Below are 20,457 nucleotides of genomic sequence, written 5' to 3' on the forward strand. Positions count from 1 at the left end.
TTGGTATATCCCCCAGGTCTGTGAGTCAGGCCTCAAGAAAGAGGTACTTGTTGAGGCTAATAAACCCAAGCTGTTGGCAGATAAGCAGGGTCACTGACAATTTGCTTTAGAGACTGATGAGTCCAAAAGCAGTAGTCACAGTCTGCCAGTGATTCAAGTCTGGGATTCACAAGCTAGGTAGCAAGATGGAGGATTAGACAGAACGCTTTTTTTGCCAGGAAGTTCAAAGATACAGTAGTGCAGGCCACACTGAAGAGACTTCTCCTCCATCATCACATCTCTAAAGAACCACCTCTAATCTTGTCTCATTCACCTCACTGTCGTTATGTGCTCTCGCCTAGACTACCATGCACAGAGATCCTATGAGCAATTCTGAATCTAGTCCTATCCTAAGATAACCTCACCATCTCTGCCGTATTTAAGTCCATTGCTACTGTCACTGTCTCAATCCATCTCATTTGCATCAGTTTTCTACCTTTCCAACCATGATGTCCTTTCCCAAGGATTGGTCCCTCCTGACAACAAGCCCTAAGTATGTGAGACTGAGTTTCTGCATCCTTGCCTCTAATGAGCACCTTGGATTCACTTTCTCCAGGACAGAACACTTTGCCCTTTGGCAGTCTACAGAATATTCAATAATCTTCTCCAACACCACTCAGCTCCAACTCAAAAGCAGTGACTCTTCTGCTGTCATTCTTAGTCACTGTCTAACACTCAAGATGCAGATCAAGTAACTGAAAAGACCTCAACTTGGATCAGATGCACCTTAGTCTCTAAAGTGACATTGTTGCTCTTTAGCACTCTGGAGAAGTTCTTAATAACAGATTTTCCCAATGTAACTCCTCTTTTTAAATTTTTTTAAAATGTTATTTGATAGTAACAAAAGTTTTCATTCATTCATTGCTGCACAGTTTTACCTCCTCTCCCTCCCATCTTTAGTTCACATTTGTATTTTTTTAAAATATTCATTAATTATTTTGCAATTACCCCTTCCCAAGGCCTCTTTGCAATGTGTCTCTTATCCTGGACTGTTATTTTACATATAATGCCTAATCATATATTCCTTTTAAACAATTGTTTTCTTCATCTGTTCCAGTGCAATGTTCATTATCTATCCACTTGTCCTATTCTCCTCTTAAACCCCTATGTCAGACCTGCTTTATAACAGTGGTGTTTTGTGATATTTGTCCTTTTGTGACTGAGATATTTCACTCAGAATAATGCCCTTATTCACTGCTAGTGGGAGTGTAAAATGGTGCAATCACTACGGAAGGTATTTTGGCACTTTCTCAAAAAGTTGGAAATAGAAATACCATTTGACCCAGTAATGCCACTACTGGAAATATACCCTAAAGAAATCATAATTGCCATCCAAAGAAATATATGCACACACATGTTTATTGCTGCATTATTTTCAATAGTAAAGAGATGGAAGTAACCCAGGTGCCCATCAACAAATGAATGGTATATTCATACAATGGAATACTACACAGCACTGAAAAGCAATGAACTCATAAAAAATTACACAACACGAGTGACCCTGCAACTCATCTTTTGATTTCTTGACTTCTGGTACCACTGGTGTTGATTGTGGTTCCATATAAGATGAAATTGTTGATAACATTAATATTTTTTCCATCTATAATGATACTTAATGGGTACCCATGGTGGACAGTGTTGGCTGGAGCTTCCTGACTAAATCAAGCCTGGAATCAGGAGCAGCATCCACTTCCGAAATGGCTTGCCTCTGGAAACTCTATCTACAAACAGTGCTCAGGCCATTCGTTCATAGGGACACTATGAGTCGTCTATGACTCGATGACATCAAACAACAACAACAACATAATGATACTGTCTATTGATCTCATGACAAGGTTTTTTCTTGATTTTGACATGGAATCCACACTGAAGGTTATAGTTCTTGATCTTGTACAGCAAGCACTTCAAGTCTTTTTTACTTTCAGCAAGCAAAGTTGTGTCATCTGCATAATGCAGGTTTTTGATGATTCTTCCTCCTATCATGCTGCCAAATACTTCTTCATATAGTCCAGTTTCTCAAACAATCTGTTCAACATATCAATTTAAAAGGTACGGGGAAAGGATACAGCTCCAATGCATACATTTCTCAATTTGGAAACATGAAGTATTCCCTTGCTCTGTTTGGACAACAGCTTCTTTGTTTAGGTATAGGTTTCATATGAGCAAAATTAATTGTTCTAGAATTTCCATTCTTTTCAATGTTTGTCATAATGTGGGTGATCCATACAGTCAAATGCCTTTACATAGTCAGTGAAACACAGATAGATATCCTTCTGTTATTCTTTGCTTTCAGTCAGGATCCATCTGACATAAGCAACAATATCCCTAGTGTGACACACTCGTCTAAACCCAGCTTGAATGTCTGGTAGTTCTCTGTCAATGTACTGCTCTAGCCATTTTTTATTAATCTTCAGCAATAGTACTTGCATGTGATACTATAGATATTGTTTTATAATTTCCACATTTTTAGGGGGAAATGGGAATAAATATGGATCTTTTCTAGTCAGTTGCCAGGTAGTTATCTTCCAAGATTCTTGGCACAACCTGGTGAGCATGTCCAGGGCTACATATGTGTATTGTAATATGTCAACTGATACTCCACAAATTACTGGGGCTTTATTTTTTGCTAATGTATTCATTGCAGCTTGAACTTCTTCCTGTATTATCATTGGTTCTTGATGATATACTACTTCCTGAAATGGAATCATAGCAGTAAATTGCTTTTGGTATAGTGATTATGGGTGTTCCATCTTCTTTTGATGCTTCCTGGATCATTAAAGATTTTGCCCACATCATCTTTCAGTATTTCAACTTAGAGTTTGAGTTTGTTCTTCAGTTTTCCCAACTTGAGAAATGTTGAGTTTGTTTTCTGACTTGAGCTTTATGCACATTTTATTATAGTACTTCGCTTTGTCTTTGTAAACTAAACTGCTCTTTGACATTTTCTGTTCAACTCTTTTACTTCATTTCTTCTCTTTGTATTTAAATTCTCAATACTTTATTGTGATTATTTGGAGTCTCCTCTGACATCTATTTTGGTTCTTTCTTTCTCCTCTGGCTTTGTAATGACTTTTTCCTTACTTTGTGAATAACAGCCTCTATATCATCCCACAGCTCATGGGGTCTTTGATAATTAGTGTTCAATGCCTTAAATCTGTTCTTGAGATGATTTTTAAACTCAGGTGGGATAGATTAAAATTTGTATTCTTGTGGATTTATTTTCATTTTTTTTCAGGTTCCATTTGAACTTACACATGACTAATTAATAGTCTGTGCTACAGTCATCAGCTGGCCTGGTTTTTACAGCTAATAATTGTGCTTTTCCAGTGATTCTTTTCACAAACATAGTCAACCTGCTTTCTGTATAGCACATAAGTTGAGACCAACATGTAAAGCCACTACTTTTGATTTTTATAAAAGTTATTTGCTATGAATAAACCATTGGTTGTACAAAATTCAATCATTTGATTTACAGCTTCATTTCTGTCACCAAGTCCATAATTTCTGACTACCAGTTCTTCTTCCTTATTCCCAGAAAAACAAAAATAAATGTCCTTCTGTTATTCTCTGCTTTGAGCCAAGATCCTTCTGACATTAGCAATGACATCCCTATGTCCCAGATGAATGTATTTGAGAGTATGAATATATTTGAAAGTGTCTGAGGCACTTGGAGATACTTTTTAGTTCAAACAGGAGAAAACTGTAAATAGAAATGGAGCACCACAGGGTATATATTTCAAGTAGTGGAATAGCTGGGTCATATGGAATTTCTATGTTCAGCTTTTAAGGAAGCGCCAAACTGCTTTGGAGAATGGTTGTACCGTTTTACAATCCCACCAACAATGTATAAGAATACTTTCCTCGCCACATCCTCTCCAACACTTATTACTTGCTGCCCTGTTAAACTTTGCCACTTTTACTAGAATGAGATGGTACCTCATTTGATTTGCATCTCTCTAATTGCCAGTGATTTCGAGCATTTCTTGATGTGTCTGTTGGCCATGTGAGTATCTTCTTCTATGAAAATTCTTTCCATGTCTTTTGCCCATTTTGTAATTGGGTTTTGAGTCTTTTAGTGGAGGCCCAGGAGTCTTCTGTAAACTTTTGTTAAAAGACTCTTGCTGAGATGGTATTACTAAATGTTTGTTCCCAGTCTGTAGGTATTCTTTTCTCCCTGTTGGAAAAAGGTTTTGATGCACACATGGATTTAATCTTTAGAAGGTCCCATGCATCAATTATATCCTCTTCAGAGAACTGAGGCACAAATGGAGACTTGTACACCAATGTTCATAGCAGCATTATCCACCATTGCAAGAACATGGAAACAGCCCAAATGTCCAAACACAAACAAATGGATTAAGAAATTATGGCATCTTCACACAATGGAATGCTATACAGCACACAGGAGCAATCATTTTGTAAATTATTACCTAACTTGGGAGGGACTAGAGAGCATTATGCAGAGTGAACTCAGTCCTACAAGGATAAATATTGTATAAAACCATTATTGTAGAATGAGTATAAGGATTCAAGAGGGGTGGGAGAGGTTGGAAACAGAGGGATGAGGATGTACAGGGGGAGGGGGGAAATTAATTATCAGGTTGTTTAATATAATGGGTGGAGGGGTGAGATAAATGGAAAGATTCTGTTTTTGAAAAGTGTATTCGGATTCTGTAAATACACTAATATAAAATTTTAAAAAAAGAAATGAAATGGAGCACCTAACTAAATTTTTACCTAAACAGGCAGTCTTCTGAGGGGAAACTCTGAAAGGAAAAAAATACTGTTTAGCCCTTTAGGAAGCAGGAAAAGAATATCCCAAATGCCCTAAACTAAGACTTCACCAAGTCCCTATTGGTAGATTTAAATTTACTGAGTAAACTTATCCTAGGAGCAGAGTCATGGGATTTGACATATTGTTAAGGTACCCCATCTTGGACAGGTAGCCTATCTTTTACTGAGTAAGAAAGAAAGGGAAAGAGGGAAAGGTCGGGGGAGAGAAAGAGAGAGAAACAGAGATGGAAAGAGATAAACACACACACATGGAGAGGGATGGTGAAATAAACTAGGTTGGTGAGAAGAATTAGTTTGAAATCATACAACCTGTCTGCACTCAGAGCAAAGCGCTAGAAATTTGAGTTGTTAACAGAGCAAGGCAGGAAGGAAAACAATACAATGAACAGTTGCAGTTGTTTATTCTCTTTATGACTTTACTATGGCCACTGTTAAGCAGCTGCCAGGAATTTGCTAAGCCTTGTGGAGAGGTAATGGGGCAATGGCAGAAGAATGGGAAAGAGAAAATTAATAGGAGAGAAAACTCATTATATCTGCAGAATTCACTTGGTAGTATAAATTGGCCAATAAACATTGCCTGGTCTTGAAAATATTTTATAAACATTTGTCATTTTATTTACTCTGATCGGTTAAATTTTTCCTTAAAGAAACATCTGATAAAACGTATTCAGTGCTATTTTTTGGCAAAAATGTATTCTCAGTACTGATATGCATTGACACACAGATTTTTGGTGGAAGAAAAGGTTATGACCTGTTTCTGCAAAGGCTATAGCCAAAAAGGCCCACGTGGTTCTCATGAAGCAGACCTGACTTAATGGTATAAGATTAAAACAAGAACAAAATAACACAATAACACACACACACACACACACACACACACACACAGAGAAACTTCTATGTTGTCATGTACTACCCAGTCAATCAACTCATAAATGACCCTTCAGCAGGTTTTCAGAGGTAGTAAACTGCACAGGAAGAGACTCCATTTTTCTGGGTTGGCAGAACAACTCCTTAATAACAAGCCACCCGAGCTCCCTTTTACAGATATCCATAGACATGTATTTACACATATACATATGTACATTAAGAAAGCCTCTTTGGGATGCAGCTTGGATCAAATGCATCTGTTCATTCCCTATCAATGAGATGTTCCAATCATTTGGAATAATCTTCAGTAATATTTTATTTGCATGTAATATTAATGACATATTCTGATAATTTCTACATGGTGTTGGATCACTGTTTTAAAGGGAAAAAATGGAAATGAATATTGATCTCTTGCAGTTGATCATGAAGCTGTCTTCCAAATTTCTTGTCATAGGCAACTGAGCAAGAGGCATGCAAAGAGCTGTAGTGAGGAAACCAAAGGAGAAGAGCATGCTTAGCTTTTCTTAAGCTGAAAGGACTGAAGAATAAATTCAAATTTTGAGGTGAAATTCTGAAAGACTGTATGAGCAAAATAAAAATATTTAAAAAATTTTTTACATTGACTTGCTTATAAAGTTTGTAAATATTTTTCCTTTATCCACATTGTGTTTCATTCAATCATTCCCATTCATTATATTTTATAAAATTAATAATCAATGAATTTTATGAGCAAAATATTCTATGATGCAGAAAACATCAAAAGAAAATGGAAGGAATACAGAATCATGGTTACAAAAAAAATTGATCTATATGGGACTATTTCCTGAAGTAGCATATTATCAAGAACCAGTGGTAACGAGGGAAGAAGTTCAAACAGCACTGATGGCATTGAAAAAAATAAGGTTCCAGGAAGTGATTGAACATTAATTGACATGTTGCCAAAGCAGATGTAGCTGGGCTTTCAGTAGCTGCTCATAAACTGTATAGAGCCACCGAGAGAGAGAGAGAGAGAGAGACATTGGCTATAACACGGTAGAGATTGTGAGGATTTCACAGGACGGGGCAAGGATTAGATCTGCTGGTCATTGGGAGGCTATGAGTTGTAGTTGACTCAATGGCACCTAACAGCAAATGGACTTGAGCTATATCAATGGTCATGAGGGACAATGTTGTACTTGCGGTTGTCATGACTGAATGGCAACTATGCATAAGGAGCCCTGGTGTCATAGTGTATTTTGTGTTGGACAGCTAGCCAGAAGGTCAGAACCTAGTAGACCTTACTCAGGAGAAATATGAGCAATTTTCTGTAACAATTTACATCCTTGGAAACTGTGGTGATAAGAAGCACCTGGTACTTCAACTAGTTGATGCACCAAAACTTTCTCTGAGGGAATGACATTTGAGTTGAAATCTGAAGAATGAGTGAAACACTTAACCAGAGAGGACATCCTAAGTTCCAAAAAGATGAGCATAAAATCCCTGAAGCAAGATGGTATTGTTATTGTTGTTATTATATGCTTTTGAGTTACCTAGGATTCATAGTGACCCTACGAACAATGGCTCTGAACATTGTCCTGAGCCACTTCACCATCTCTTGACATACCTGACCCCACTGCCATAGTCACTGTGTCAGTCCCTCAGATCCAGGGTCTTACTCTCCTGTGCTGACCACCCTTCCAAGCATGATGTTCTTCTGCAAGGATTTGCATCTCTGACAGTATGTCCAAAATATGTGACAGAGAGTTTCCAAACCCTTGCCTCCAAGGAGGAACTTGTTTTTACCCTTTCCAGGTCAGACCTGTTCTCTTGGTAGTCCATGGTATATTCAATACTCTTCTCCAGCATCACAACTCAAAGGCATTGGCCCTTCTTCTGTCATCCTTATTCATTGCCCAGCTTTCAAAAGCATAGCAACCAACTGAAAAGACCATGGCCTGGATCAAGAGCACCTTAGTCTCAGGACTGACATCGTTGCTCTTGAACACTATGCAGAAGTCCCTGACAGAAGATTTTCCCAATGCAACTTGTCTTTTGACAAGACGTGGGGGGATTGAAGGCAGAGGAATGTTGTAGACCATGTTAATAAGTAATGATGACCTTTATCCTCATAGCAAGAAAAAGCTCTGAAAGGGTTTCAATAAAAAATGTGCCATGAAGGATTTTAAGTTTGGAATTGTTTTAATGTCTATTTAATGCCTTAGAATGAGAGAGGACACTGGAATATTAGCTAGGATTCCACAGCAATACAAGTGAGGGTGGTACCAGTGAGGACTATTATGGAATTGGAGGTGGAGAGAAGCAGATTTTGACAAAGTTAGGGGGGTAAGTGGAAGGATTTGGCAATGGACTGGATTGAGACTCGAGTGGGGAAGAGGGTTATGAAGGTGTAGTTGGTAAGCAATGTAGTTAATCAATGAACGCCTCTTATGCGGAAATCGATACATTCGTCAACAACCTTTTTGAAATTTTATTCCAGGAATATTTTTAAAGCCAGGATTTCTTTACTACAACAAAGATATGTAACTAAATCAGATAAAACCATTCTAACCTGAAGCACTTGCTGCGGATTAAAGACTTACAGCCTTCAATATGGATCTTAACATCAAGAAGACAAAGGTCCTTACTCCTGGGCTAGTGGGCTCCATCCTGATAGATGAGAGAAAGAACTGAAACTGTTAATTATTTTTTCGTGCTTGGATCCACAATCAACACCTTTGGCACCAGTAATTATGAGATAAGGAGATGTAATGCTCTGGGCAAGACCACTGTCAGGGACTTCTTCAAAATACTGAAGAGCAATGATGTCGGTTTGAAGACTAAGGGGCGCCTGATTAAGGCCATGGCCTTTTCAACTAATTACTATGCATCTGAGAGGTTGACAGAAAAAGAAATGGCTTTGAGTTCTGGTGTTGGAGAATAGTTTTGAGTGTCTCATGGGCCGCCAAAAGAATGAACAAGCATGTCTTGGAAAAAAAGCGAAGCCTGAGTGCTCCTTGGAAGCAAGGATGGCAAGTCTGTCTCTCACACTTTGGACATGTCGCTAGGAGAGGCTTTTACTTGGAAAAGTAAATTATGGTTGGAAAAGTGGAGGGTTAGTGAAAGAGGAAGACTCCCATGGAGATATACTGGCCCAGTGACTGCAGCAAGGGTTAAGTCAAATGTGATCAGGCTGGCCAAGGGAGGATAGGAGAGGACTCCGATCTGTTGTGCTTAGGGTTGTTAGTATAATTTTCCTAGGAATAAACAAGCGCTTATAAAGTCAAAGGACTTTGTAAGTCATTTGTAAAGCCTTTTTCAAACCTCACAGTAGTCAACTAAATAAATACACTACTGAAAACACCCATCTGAAAGTTTCTCAGTTTGCAATTTTTAACCAAATTCATCTGAGGGTCCTTAGGATCTTTTTTTTATAAAGGAAGACGTTGGTTTGATCCTGCGTTTGAACTTGGAGGGGCTTTGTCCAAGGTGGGTCAAAGTCCTTCCACGGTGGGGTACGTTCCCGCCAACCCTCAGCGTTCACCCACGACCCCGCCCCAGCCCCGCCCACTACCGCGCCCAATCCCCGCCCCCCAGCCCCGCCCCAAATCCGTACGTCACCTACGCCCCTCCGCCAGGTCCTCTCGCGCAGGAACTTTAGCGGCCTTTTGGACGCCCCGCCCCCTGGCTCTACCCCCTCCAGGTCCCGCACGCAGGACATTGAGGAAGTTCCTAGAAGCCCCGCTCATAGCTCCGCCCCTCGCGCCTGAGAGCCCGCCCCTCACGGTCCCGCGCACAAGGACCATAGGCCGATTCCAGAGGCCCCGCCCCTGGCCCCGCCCCCAGTAGTGCCGCTCGGGACCCGCGCGCGGGGACTTGGTGCGTTTCATCCACCCCTCTCCGCTGGTCCTGCGCGCCGACCCCGCCCCCCAGGAGTCGGGCGGGTGAAAGCGCGAGGACTGCTGCGGCCGTACCTGCGGTCGGGTCCCGGTCCCGTGCCTTCCGGGCTGTTTCCCGAGTCGCACTCGCCTGTTCTCCCAGCTTGTTTTCCCGCGAAGGCGGGGCGATGCCGCGGGACCGGCAGCCGAGGGTCCACTCCGGGAACGAGGTTCGCCCTGCGCCCCGCATGGAGCCCGCAGGTGGCGGGGCCTGGGCCCACTGCCGCGCCGCGTTCGACCAGCTGGAGAATCTGCTGCGCTGCTCGCGTTGGTAATGCATTCTCGGGGTGAGCGGGGCACTTTTCAAACTTCTGTGCCTCCCTGCGGCCGGGCGTGCACATAGTCCCTCCCCACGCTTCGGGCCTTTGTTAATTGCCCCCTGGGGCCCTTTACCACCCTCTCGGGGTGGATTTCTAAGTAATTGCACCCAAACCAGCTAAAAGAGTAGTTGTATTGCAGCAGGCTGAGGAATCGCCTGGAGCTAAGGCTAGGAAGAGCAGCTGCTGGTTGCTCGCCGCGCCTCCAAAATTTGCGCTGTAGAGGGTCAAGTTGAGGCTTCTTTTTTTAAACCAGATCCCGCGTAATTTTGATGTGCGCTATCTCTGAAATTTAAAGTGACAGCTGCGGCGCTGCCCTACAGACCTGCTAAATTTGAACCAGCTGTCACTGTTTGCGGAGCTGAACCCTTCTGACATTTTTCCCATGTCTTCTTTTATTTGGGTGGGGGAGCTTTCTGGAGGTGGAGTGGAGATGTCAGTGGGCTGAACACTGCCACTGCCTTTCGATTTCCCATTTCCTGTTCGATTCTCTTCTGCCCTGTGGGGTTCCTGAATCAGCTCCACTGCACTGAGGATTAAGTTATCAAAAGACTGTGTATGCCTGGAGTTCCAACCCTGTTTAAAATGTAGGACTCGAAAGGTGCTATTTATTATTACTTTTCTTTCTTTTTCTGATTTGTTTCACCGTGGGAGTCCTCTTGGTTCGGGGGTTTTTATTTCACCGGAAGGCACTATTTTCATGAATGGCGCCCCTTGCCTTGCCTTTTCTAGTTCTTTTACACAGGGGCCTGGATCTTTTCATTTCTTCCAAAAGCATTTATTGAGCACCTGCTGTGCGCACAACCCAATACTTCTGCAAGGCAATCGTTCTGAGGGCTTTTCTCTCTGCTGGTGGCTGTCCTGGCTTACTCTTCTTAGCTTTTTTGTTTTCATTTTTGGTGTTTTGATTTTCTTTCCCTTCTGATTTCCAGCTGCTGAACTTGGTTACTGTTATTTGACAGCGCTTTCTTGAAAACTGGAAAGGATTTGCTACCCCAAGTTTTCCAAAGTACCAAACCCTGCTGGAGGCATTAGTGATTGATTTGGGAACTCACCAACTCATTGACAGTTTGATTCCCACTTGTGGCACCCCAATGGTACAGGCTCCAGAGATGTTGTACTTAGTAGGGTCGCTATGAGTCGCAGCCTTAACAACAGCAACAAAGATTTTAGGCTTAGTTGCCTGATAGAAAGTTAAAGGAAATACTCTTTGCAAAGGAGAATCATCTTTTCACCCATCGTAGGGCTGAGGAGGGGATTTGAACCACCTTTCAGTATACAGCCCAGTACTTAACACACTTCATTACCGGGACATCTTTTAGTGAACAAAGGGAAAAACCCCTGTTCTTAGGAAATAGTCTATTAGAGGACGGAAACTTGATCCATTTATATAAAGTGTTGAGTAAGTAAAGTTATAGGTAACTGTTATTAGAGAATGCAAAGTATTTCACCCGCCCATTGCCAGCTAATGGATCACTTGAGTTCTGTGCCAGGGAACCTTAATGGAAACTGTCTTTAACAGGTGTGGCTAGTAGATTTGAACCACACTGAAACCACCTGGGCTTTCTTTGTAAAAACATAAGAAGTAATCTTTGGTCAGTGAGAAATCCCTTGATAGTTACAACAGGAGGTATGAGAGGAAAATAAAAGATGGAGCATATAATTGAAATCTGTTGGTGGTTCTAAACTCAGGAAAAAAGCCTCAACCACAGTTTACTCTCTACCAGATAGTTTCTTTTTACCAGTTACTCACTAAAGTGAATAAAGAGAAACAGCAGTAATTATGTTCAGACTTAGAAAATAAGGATCCTTTTGGTGTCTGAAAACTTAATACCATACAGTCTTTGTTTTTAATATATGAATCAGTAGTGGTAACTAAGTCTTTTGAATTTGTAGTTTAACATAGACTTCTGCAAATCTCCCCCCCCCCTTAAAAAAAAGTCATTGATTTTGCATTGGGAAAATCTGCTGTTAGCGACCTCTTCAGAGTAATGAAAAGCAATGATGTCAGTCTGGAGACTAAGGTGCCCCTGATCCAGGCCATGGTCTTTGTAATTATTTGCTATGCATCAGAGAGCTGGAAAATGGCTAAGGATGACAGAAGAAAAAATGATGCCTTTGAATTGTGATGCTAGCAAAGAATCTTGAACATATACCATGCACTGGCAAGAAAACAAATCATCTGTCTTGGAGAGGGGGAAACCAAGTTTTTCCTTGGAGGCTGGGATTTTGAAGCTCAGTCTCATATACTTTGGGCATGTGGCTGGGAGGGACTGGTCCTTGGAGAAGGATATCATGCTTGGAAGCATGGAGGGGAGAGCACAGGAGAAGATGACCCCCGATGAGATGGATTGATACAGTAACTAGGGTAAGGGGGGAGGTGTGTTGGAATCAGTGAGACTAGCACAGGACCAGGGCAGGCTCCAGAGATGATGTACTTGGGGTTGCTGTGAGTCACAGATGACTGCAGCCGTAAGAACAAGAGCAACAAATATTTTAGGCTTTGTTGACCAGTGTCTGGATTGCATCATCATCTTCGTATTTTATAACTCTTTAGAAATGTAGAAACTGTATTTTTCAACCACTGCCGTTGAATTGGTCCTGATTCATAGTGGCACTCCTTGAGATTTCAGGGGCTGCATGTTGGAGTTAGGCCCACCTTTCCCTCCAAGAGGTGCTGGTGAGTCAAACCATTTGACCATTGATGACGCAGAGCCTGTAGTTTGGTGTCACAGCTCGCCACCAGCCATGCCACCAGAGCTCACCTAGAAAAACAGACTTGGTGCTAGATTTGGCTGGCAGGCTGTGTCGTTTGCAGAACTCTGCTTTAACAAATGAAATGTGTCGAGTAGAAAAATCCTTTTTGGTATAAAATTTTATATGACATGGGTGCTTGAGAAATGATATTCCATTCTCTCTTGATGTTCTCCCAAGGGTGGTGGCTTCTGTAACTCCTGGGTGGTGCATACAGTTCAGTGCTTGCCTACTGAAAGGTTGCCGGCTCGAACCCACCTACAGGTGCCGTGGAGAACAGGCCTTGTGATCTGCTTCTGGAAGGTTGCAGCCTTGAAAATCCTGCTTTATCAGTTTTATATGCTGCACACTTGATGTCCCTGTGAGTCGGTCTCATTAAACAGCATCTGGCAAGCACAGAGTGAATCAAGTACTCCGAGGAAGAAGACAGTTCTCTCTACCCATGGGCTTGCTAAACCGTTGACTTCACTATGAATGGAACAGCTCAGGATGGTCTGCGTCTCTTCTCGCAGCCCACCGTTCAGTACAGTTTCCTATTTGAAATTGTGTGTCAGGATGTCCTTTCACAGACTTGCAGAGCTCTGCCCAGTGGGCTGGTGATTACCCCGATTACCCTCACATTCAGCATGCAGCTGTCATCCGTCTCATGCTCCCAGCTGTCATCTGTCATGTGCAGCACATTGGAGCTGGTGTGCAGCAAGGCTCACTTGCCAGTGAGGGTAAATTGGCTACAATACAGGGCATCCTTTCTTGACCTTTAACGTAAGTATGGCGTCAAGGTGAAGCTGATGAAACTATTCGAGAGGCCAGATGTGACATTTATGTTGGTGCCAAGCCTCCCAACCAGATAAAAGCTATTTAAAGATTTGGAAAAAAGAAACAGGAAGGCCACATCGCTGGCAGAGAGTCCAGATAATGTGCTGGTACAGGAAGCAGGAAGTAAAAGACACAGCAGAGTGTGTGTGGGCCCTGGGTCATAAGATGCTACTTTATGAATGAAAATAATTAGGTGCCTCTTGATGTATTGTGGGGACAGAAGTTGACATCTTGTAGATAATTGTAATGTAGTGTCCCGGGGCCTTTTTAATCAGTTTTTAGGAACAAGTTAAAAAGCCATTTTGTGACTTTCTGAATAAATGATTTTGTTCTCTACTTGAATTTTTTTCTGGTTTTAAAGAATATCAAAGCTTTTCTTTTTCCTTTTTTACTTTGAAGCAACATAGTTTAGTGATTAAGAGTTTGTATTCTCAAGCTACTCCAAGTCCAAAGCTTGGTTGGGACTTGGGAGAGGTTATTTAATCTGTATGCTTTTTCTCTTTCCCCCCCCCCCCCAGCCATTTATGAAATGAGTAGTGTCTGTCAAATGAGGTTATTTTTGCAAAAAGCCAAAACCTGTTGATCCTGTGATAATTCAGGCACTGGCACCTTGCGAGTTGCAGACTAGAAATGGCCCACAGGTTTTCTCGTGTGTAATTGCACTGGACCTGCTGCAAGAAGTGCCAGGTCACTTCGAACCGTCAACCTCAGGTTAGCAGTCAGCACTTTACAGTTGGTGCCACTCAGGCACTTTGAAGAAAATCAAACCAAACCCGCTTCTTGCAGAGTTGATTCCTACTCATGGTGACCCTTCATTGGGTTTCCCTGGCTATAGAGCCAAGTGCTAGGAGAGAATGAATCCTTTTCCTTCTACAGAGTGACTGGTGAGCTTGAACTGCTGACCTTTTTGTTGGCAGCCCAAAACATAAACATACTGTGTCACCAACACTGCTTGTTAGGTGATTCGATACTGTTGCGTTGACCCCTACTCAGCTAGCCTTTACAACAGAAAGACCCGCAGCCCGATCGATCCTTGGCCATCTGAACACTCACCACTGCATCTGAGCCCAGTGCTGCAGCTGCCCTGTCTTCCCATCCCCCTGGGGTTTTCCTCCTTTAACAGGGCATTTGCAAAGCGTCCTTGAGTCAGCTCCGACTCCCAGGGACCCTGTGGACAGTAGAATGAAATTCAGCCCAGTCCTGTGCTATCCTCATGACCTGCTGCCGGTAAACCCGTGGTAATCACTGCATCGGCAGCTCTTCCAAAACTGGTTTGATTCCTTCCAAGCTGTTATCCTTCCAGGCCTATCTCATGGTCTTTAAGGGCCCCCTATTGCAGAAGTCAGTGGCCCGTCCTGTTACTGTAGTAGTTGCTGAAGCCCGTCCTCCGGGAGACCTGGCTGGCATTTAAAATCTAAGTGGCATAGCATCCAGCCTCACAGCCACATGCGGGCCACCACAGTCCAGCACACTGACAGAGGTCACTTAGTCAGTGCTGAGTCACACTCCTAGCTGATCCTCCAGTGGGTGTTCAGAGGCTGTAAGTCTCAAAGGAGGACATTGCCCATCTTTCTTCCGTAGAGCAGCTGGTGGATTCCAGCTGTCTCTGGGTTGCCAGCACAGCTCATTACCCACTATGCCCCCAGAGCTCCCTAATAAACAATTTTCCCCCCTTTTATCCTTGTTGTGTACCATCAAATTGGATCCTACTGGCACAGGAGGAAATTGCCCTCCTTCTCCAGCAGAGGATCTGGTGGATTCGAACTGCGTGCCTTCAGCATTGCAGTGCAGCTTCTTGCCACTGGGCCACCTGAGCGTCTTAAGTGATTATTTTTGAAATGTTTCTCCTAAAGACATATTAGGGAGCACTGGTGGCTTAGTGGTTAGGAGTGGTGCTGCCAACCCAAAGGCAGGTAGTTCGAATCTGCAAGCTGTTCTGCAGGAGAAAGATGTTCACTCTCTTACTCTGAGACCTACTGCCTCTGAAAACCCACCGGGTTAGCTATGAGTTGCTTCTAACTCAAAGGGACAATAAGAAGGTGATTTTAAGACTAGTCAGAAGTTAAAAGTAGCCTCTTCTAGACTTGGCAGTGGTGTGTTTACATGTGATCCTAGTAGCTTGTTTGTTTATATTATTTGTAAGTAAATCTAGTCTCTTTTAAAGTTGCTATTTTTTTGATTGTGTTTTAAAACTTAGTTTCTTCTTCCCCTTCATTTAATTCCTTAACTGTAACTCAGGCTGTGTTACTCACTATACAGGAGAAGTAGTAAACAAGCAATTGACCACATGTAATTATATTTTTCCCTTTCTTTGCCCTCACAGAACTCTTAACTCTAAGTAACTAAAAAAAGAAATGAGTGTAGTTCCATTTATTTTGTGTTTCAGTGAAAGAGTTACTCTTTTATGTTTATATTCAAGAAAGAGAAAAAGTAGTGGAGATAAATAAATTGGGACCCTGCTTTAAAGTAGCCAATAAAGAGCTTAGAATGTGACGCTCTGCTCAGTCCAGTCATCACAGGTACAGCTCCTGGAAGTCTTTGACCTTAGTCTCTTTCTCTTATTACTCTCCCATGGCACCAGGCACCTACTTTTTCAAGGTAGGCTTTGAACAAAATAGATTAATGCAGTGACTACAACAGTGGGCTCAAGCATAGTAGAGATTGGGAGGATGATTCAGGATTGGTCAGTGTTTGCCTCTGTTGTACCTGGGGGTGCTGTTAGTCAGAAACCATTTGATGGTTCCAAGTCCACTGTGAGGTACCTCTCCAGAGTGCTGAAGAGCAGTGATATCATTTTGAAGACTAAGATGTACCTGATTCAGGCCATGATCTCCTCCCTCACCTGCTATGCATCAGAGAGCTTGAATAAGGATGGCAGAATAATTGATGCCTTTGAGTTGTGGTGTTGGAGAAGAGTGCTGAATATCTCATGGACTGCCAATAGCACAGATACGTCTTGGGAACAGTGTGGCCCAAGTGTTTCTTGGAAGTAAAGATGACGAAGCTTCCTCTCCCATACTTTGAACATGTACCTAGGCGAGGCTGTTCCTTGGAGAGGCACATCATGCTTGGAAGGATGGAGGGACAGTGAAGGAGAGGAGGACCTCCAGTGAGATGAAGTGATACTGTGACTTCAGTGGGCTCTAGGTGCCAGCAATGAGGATGGCACGGGGCAGGGCAGGGTTCATGCTGGCTGTTTGCAGAGTTGCTGTGAGACGACTTGATGGCACCTGACAGCAACAGTGACAACAACATTCTTTTGTGGTCTTTCTAAATTTATTTTGACTCTTTGAAAACGGCTTTTCTCAGTGTCTTGTACGTAATTTCTTAATGTTTGTTAAATTGATGGGTGATTTTCAGTTAGCATTAATAGATGAGTTTCAGTTAACATTTAACGGCCACTTGTGAGTGGAAATACTAGAATAACTCTGTTAAAAAGAAGTCATCAAATTGTCAGAAGTCTTTATTGAGTTTACTTTCCCATAACAGTTGACTCAGCTTGGATGATTCCTCCGGGACTGTAAAGCTAGAGCCGCCCCACGGCACAGTGTCCGTTACAGGACTGTACATGGTTGGTGGGATGTGGAGCTTGTGACTGCCAGGGTTTACCAGACAACTCCGTGTGCTCTATGGCATGTTGATAGGTACAGTTGAGTTGACTCGAAATGGTAACAACCCTGTCAACAAACATCAATAAAGAAAACCCTGTCCCATCCTGTGCCTTCCTCATCACCTCTCCTGTGCGTAAGTCCACTGCCATCTTGTTAAGTTTACACTTTCTCTGTCTACATTCACAAGCGTGATGTCCTTTTCTGGAGAGTGGCCCCTTCTGTTAACATGCCTAAAATATGTGAGAGAGTCTCACCATCCTTGCTTCTGTGAACCACTCTGTGGCTGTACTTCTTTGCCAACACAGTTCAAAAGCATCACTACTGTGGTCTTCCTCATTCATTGTCCAGCTGCTTCTTGTGTATCCTGTATACTCACCATTTTACTTGTGAGACTGGGTGTGTAGGCTGGATGTAGAATACCTGCCTGTAGCTGCTAAGAATGCACATATTCCTGGAGGACATGACACTCTGAGTATAAACAGAAATGATGAGATCTGAGCCTTGAAAGTTAAAATTTGAAGGTGAAAGTGATGGACCTTAAAAGGAAGTGGATTCTCAGTGGTCCCTCAGACACTGTTTTGCTTTGAAGGCAGTAGAATGGGAGAGTAAAGAAGACCAAGGATTAACAAAATAACCAAAACTCTTGGAGTTGGTGGCATCTTATTATATTCTAGGGGCTTATCTTTCTCAGGTCAGAAAGCCTTACTTTGGCCACGTGGCCAAAGATTAGTCCTTGGAGAAGGACATCATGGTCAGAAGGGTGGACGGACAGTGCAGGAGAGGAAGACCCCAGATGAGATGGATTGATACAGTGACTGGGGCAGTGGGGGTTGGTGTGTCAGACTTAATGAGACTGGCTCAGGACAGGATTGCTCTTTATTGCAGGTGACTCAACATTTTATGACAGGTTTGGAAGCAAGAGTGGCATCTGCTTCCTAAATAACATGCTCCAGAAACTGTGAACTTTGATAAATGTTAGTAGTTGTAGAGGGGCTTCAGGCCTTTTGTTCTTAGGGTTGTTGTAAGTTGTCCTTGACTCGAAGGCAATCAACAACAGTGGAATTTTGCGGCCCTTTTTTTTTATTTTGATTTGACTTGTTCATTTGTTGTTGTCATTGTTGTTATTTGCCATCATTTGTTCAGTCTTTATTGACACAAGAGCTAGGCAACCTCTGGTGGCTTGGTCTGTAGGAAGTTGTACTCATATAACCCCAAAGGTGGGCCTCCGGTCCTTCAGATGTACTTGTGGCTCCTAGTAGAATGATGGACGATCTCTTCCCATGCGGTTTACAACCTTGGAAATCCAGTGGAGAGTCAGGAATGAGTTGCTTCTGACTCTGTATAGTAATGTGTTTAAGAGTTAGGCATTATTTTTTTCTCTTTTCCCTATGTGTTTAAATGCATCTCACATGTAAAATAACTCCCCTAAATAAATTGTAACCTTTTTATTATTCTCACTCCTCACTTGTTAATGACTTTGTTAGTTCTCTCAAAAACATAACACAACAAATTGTTAAGTTGACTTAGAACTTGTGCATTTTTGAGCTCAAAGACAGTATTGAACTATGCCTTAAATACCTTGTGGATTTTCTAAAATAAAGAGCTTTATGGCATGTATCTTGTTAAGTGTTGAAAAGCAGTTGATATCACAGAAGGAAGTCTGGTGCTTCTGGGCTGCTGATTGATAGGGTCAAGGTCAAAACCCATCAGTGTTCCTTCAAGAGAAAGACGGGATGCTCTGCTGTTACAGCAAGTTATGGCCTTGGAGACAGTGGGATAGTTCTGCTCTGTCCTGTGCAGTCTTTATGAGCAGGTATCAGTTTGATTTCAGTGAGTTTGTTTTCTGTTTACCGTGTGTGTGTACGTGTGTATTGCATCTTCAGTATTCTAATCTCAGCTGAATTTGCTTTTCTTTTTTTCTTTTTCATGTGAAGCAAATTTTATATCAATAGGAACTTTTTTAAAAAAACCCATGTCTTCAATACACGGTATTCTTCAAAGTTATAAGCTTCTAACTGCATTGATCTTCCCATATCGACACCATGTGAAGTCATAGACTTGGAGAGAAAAGTAAAGTAGTTGAGATTTCAAGTGCAGAAATCTTGTTACCATGCAAATGGCTTTTCCTATTCTTCTGGATTTTTCGTTTCTAATATATATGTATATTGTACTGAAAATAGGGTAAGGATGAAATGGAATTGTTAATACAAATGCATTCCTGTGTGTAGTCTTCCATTTGGTTCGTTCACTGAGGGTTTATGGAAATCCTACTGTTCACCTAGTACCATGCTAGGGAGGTAATGGTCAGTTGGGAAGCTCAGAAAAATCAAAAGTTAAGATCTCTTGTCACTAGAGTTACAGTCTCTTTTCTTCAGAGTGAAGGAAAATTAGAAACCAGACAGTTACAATACAGAATAATTATTTTTCAACATTGAGTTCCAAAACCCCACTAGATGCCACCTCTTCTCCTTTGAAGCCTTAGTTTTCTAGTGTCTCTGTCAAGCCTTATTATGTTCATGTGGTTTATGAGACTATCCAGGTCCGTTTTTAAATCCCTCAGGGAAGAGTATGTTGAAGTCGGCTTTGTGTTGCTTTCCGTGTCTGGTGCTTTGTATGGATTTTGTATGAGCAGTAGCATGGCAGAAACCTAGAATCCCAACAATTTTCTGTCTGGCATTTTTCTTATTTAAACCTGAGTAGTTTGTGGTTAAAGAGTGTGTCTGGGTGATGAATGGTTGTTGGGGAAGAGGCAGTGTATCATGAGTTGAGGAGACTAGTCTTTGCAGATTAATGGTGTTGAAATTGGACAGAGTGTATTTGTAAAATGCTAATAACACTCACTTGACCAGAGCACAGATGGATTTTTTTGTTAACAACAGTGAGAGGAAGGTGGCATACCTTAGGTGGAAGAAATTTCAACACTGAATATAAAAAAAGTGAAGATAATATATGTCCATATCAAAGGATCAACACAGCAATACGTCTTAATTTTTTTTTAAAGAAATGACAAGTTAAGTCTGAGTCTTCTTTCAGAAGTTACTGTCAACTCAATGCCCATACTTATGAGGTGGTTTATGTTTATATAAAATTATATACATACCTCAGAGAGAATATTATACATTAAATAGTTGCATCGTAAAGCCATTTCTGTGTTGGCAAAAATACAGGTAATAGAGGTTGTTTCCTAGGGGAGCTTTGATGACCTAGTGGCAAGAAGCTGTGCTGCAATCCTGAAGGCATGAGGTTCGAGGCCACCAGAGGGAGAGGGATGGACAATCTCCTTCCATGCAATTAACTGCCTGTGAAAATCCATCAAGAAGGTCAGCTGTGGGTCTGTGGGTCAGT

The 20,457-nt window shown here is 41.9% G+C and overlaps 1 protein-coding gene across 1 annotated transcript in view; it reads left to right on the forward strand.

Annotated features, from left to right (window-relative positions):
* The first annotated feature begins 9,742 nt into the window (after window positions 1–9,742).
* The window catches only part of BARD1 (BRCA1 associated RING domain 1), an 84,374-nt gene continuing 73,659 nt past the window's right edge, over window positions 9,743–20,457 (forward strand). The window contains exon 1 of the mRNA XM_006891920.1: window positions 9,743–9,885. Within this exon, the coding sequence (XP_006891982.1) occupies window positions 9,743–9,885 (143 nt within the window). The remainder of the gene's footprint in view (window positions 9,886–20,457) is intronic.

The sequence above is a fragment of the Elephantulus edwardii genome, unplaced genomic scaffold, assembly GCF_000299155.1.
Source record: "Elephantulus edwardii isolate Elephantulus edwardi_28Jun2011 unplaced genomic scaffold, EleEdw1.0 scaffold00106, whole genome shotgun sequence".
Lineage (NCBI taxonomy): Eukaryota > Metazoa > Chordata > Mammalia > Macroscelidea > Macroscelididae > Elephantulus > Elephantulus edwardii.